At 38.4% G+C, this 2,224-nt stretch overlaps 1 protein-coding gene across 1 annotated transcript in view; it reads left to right on the top strand.

Moving 5' to 3' along the window:
* The window catches only part of LOC106881215 (uncharacterized), a 15,861-nt gene that overhangs the window by 13,007 nt on the left and 630 nt on the right, over nucleotides 1–2,224 (top strand). The window contains exon 7 of the mRNA XM_014931520.2: nucleotides 497–558. Coding sequence (XP_014787006.2) covers nucleotides 497–558 — 62 coding nt within the window. The remainder of the gene's footprint in view (nucleotides 1–496; nucleotides 559–2,224) is intronic.

Here is a 2,224-nt window from a genome sequence, read left to right as displayed (position 1 = left end):
ACCACTCATTTGTTGCTTATTGTCAGCTAAGTAGACTGGAGGGAAATATACTGAACTGTTTTACTCAGGGGCATAATGTACCTCTTGGTCCAGGAACCAAAGCCATTACTTTATAATTGTGAAGTTATAACCCTAAGTAGTAAACCACATTCCTTTATTAGTTGAGTTCTGTGGCCAAATAACTAGACTCCTACAAAATGTGTGATCTTGTGCATTGTTTATAAATTATTACTTTAATTTTCCTACAGTACAAAGTTGGTTGAAAGAATATGTTCTGGAATTATTCCAATGTTTCTGTCTGTTTTTGAATCAAACATCTGAAATTTGATGTTGCTGTAGATGTAGAGAAGCAAAACAACCAATTGCTTCAGGAAATTAGGCAATATTCTGTTTGATTGAAGAGTCAATCAAAACATGGTAAAATAGAACTACAGATGTTAAATCATTAATTTTATTATAAAGTCTAAACATGTGCTTACATTTTGAATATTTATAGGGTTACAAAAGTCTTTGGAACAACCTGTGCAACCGTAAAAGTATTGACAGAGAAGGAGCTAAGTAAGTTTTTGTATTAAATTTTGTTTTTATTGGATTTTTACCTTATTGAAATGAGGAGATCATCAGGTATAAATGTGATCACGAGCGAGGTTGTTGCCAGTGCCGCTGGACTAGCTCCTGTGCAGGTAGCATGTAAAATACACCATTTTGAGCATGGCCGTTGCCAGTACCACCTGACTAAAAGGATCCACTACACTCTCGGAGTGGTTGGCATTAGGATGGGCATCTGGCTGTAGAAACTCTGCCAAATCAGATTGGAGCCTGTTGTAGCCATCTGGTTCGCCAGTCCTCAGTCAAATTGTCCAACCCATGCTAGCATGGAAAGCGGACGTTAAACGATGATGATGATGATGAATACAGAATGGGACAAGAACACAAAACATCCAGACGGTTAGGTGATACAAGAAAGGGACAAAACATCCAGACGGTTAGGTGATACAAGAAAGGGACAAAACATCCAGATAGACGATACAAGGAAAACACGAACAAGTTTCAAATGATCACCCACACTGGAGGCAAATACTGTGAGAGGGAATGAAGAACGTGGCAGAAGAACTGGTGCTCACCATCAAAGAAAAGTGCATTCGACAGATGGAAAAATCAGCTCCTTCAAATGCAGTCGCTGTATCTGTGACTGCCACTGCCGTGTGGGCCTGTACAGCCAACACGGGCGCTGCACCACCATCAGCAGCGGACATGATTTCTTTGGATGCAAATCCATGGCTGCTCAAGACCGACGGATGCCTGCTGCTGCTGCTACTACTACTATTTTAATTTCAATAAGTCCTTGTCATGTAACTTTTATAGTTTTTATATCAACCCAGAACAGAAACAAGGAATAACACATATACAAATCAAGGAATTCCGAGTGCAGACATTTGTTTCCTTGAGTTTTCTCTCCCTTTTTCAAAATTGGGATCATCACCCCAGACTGCCATTGTTTTGGTGTCCTTCCAGAAGTCCATGCTATACACAAATCAACCAGAGAATACCTTCTCTTTTTATTTTTCTTAACATCTCATCCACTTCATCTGCCTTGCCACACTTGAGTGCTTTAATCACCTCTATGACTCTAGCCTCTGTGAGGTTAGTCTTTGGCCCTAGTTGCACCGCAAATCAATCGCAATATTTTATCCTGATCAAATGAGGCTATGTCCAAGATCTTTGGCATTATGTTGTGTTTGAGCAAATACCGGTATCATGTTAATTGGCACATAAAAGCAATCCAGTGATACATAAATAGCAACCGTTCAGGTGGCAAGCAAAAGCACCCATTACACTCTTATAAATATTTGAGATGAGTTATTGCAGATGTGATTATAAGATTTTCAGATTATTAACTTCATCTTTTGAGATGAAAATGTATATTTTATGCATCTCCATCTGCATTGTTTCAGTTGGAACAGTAAAACTGCATTTATGGAAGGCCTTGTACACGAAACACTGAGAGGTTCTAAAGGTTGGGATGGAAGAATATTGAAAAGCGTTAATGATAGAATAAACATTTTAATACATATGGAGTGAGAAATGAATGAATATAATGCTATAGAATGAAGATTTCGTAATTCCAAAGTGGGAAACTCATGAGAATCAAAGAATCAGGACATATACGTCTTACCAATAATGCAATTAGTAAGGCCAGAAGTGACATCAGATCGATATTTCT

Source organism: Octopus bimaculoides, chromosome 5 (genome assembly GCF_001194135.2).
Source record: "Octopus bimaculoides isolate UCB-OBI-ISO-001 chromosome 5, ASM119413v2, whole genome shotgun sequence".
Lineage (NCBI taxonomy): Eukaryota > Metazoa > Mollusca > Cephalopoda > Octopoda > Octopodidae > Octopus > Octopus bimaculoides.
Note: the sequence above shows the minus strand (reverse complement) of the source record. Positions and strands in the feature narration are given on the sequence as shown.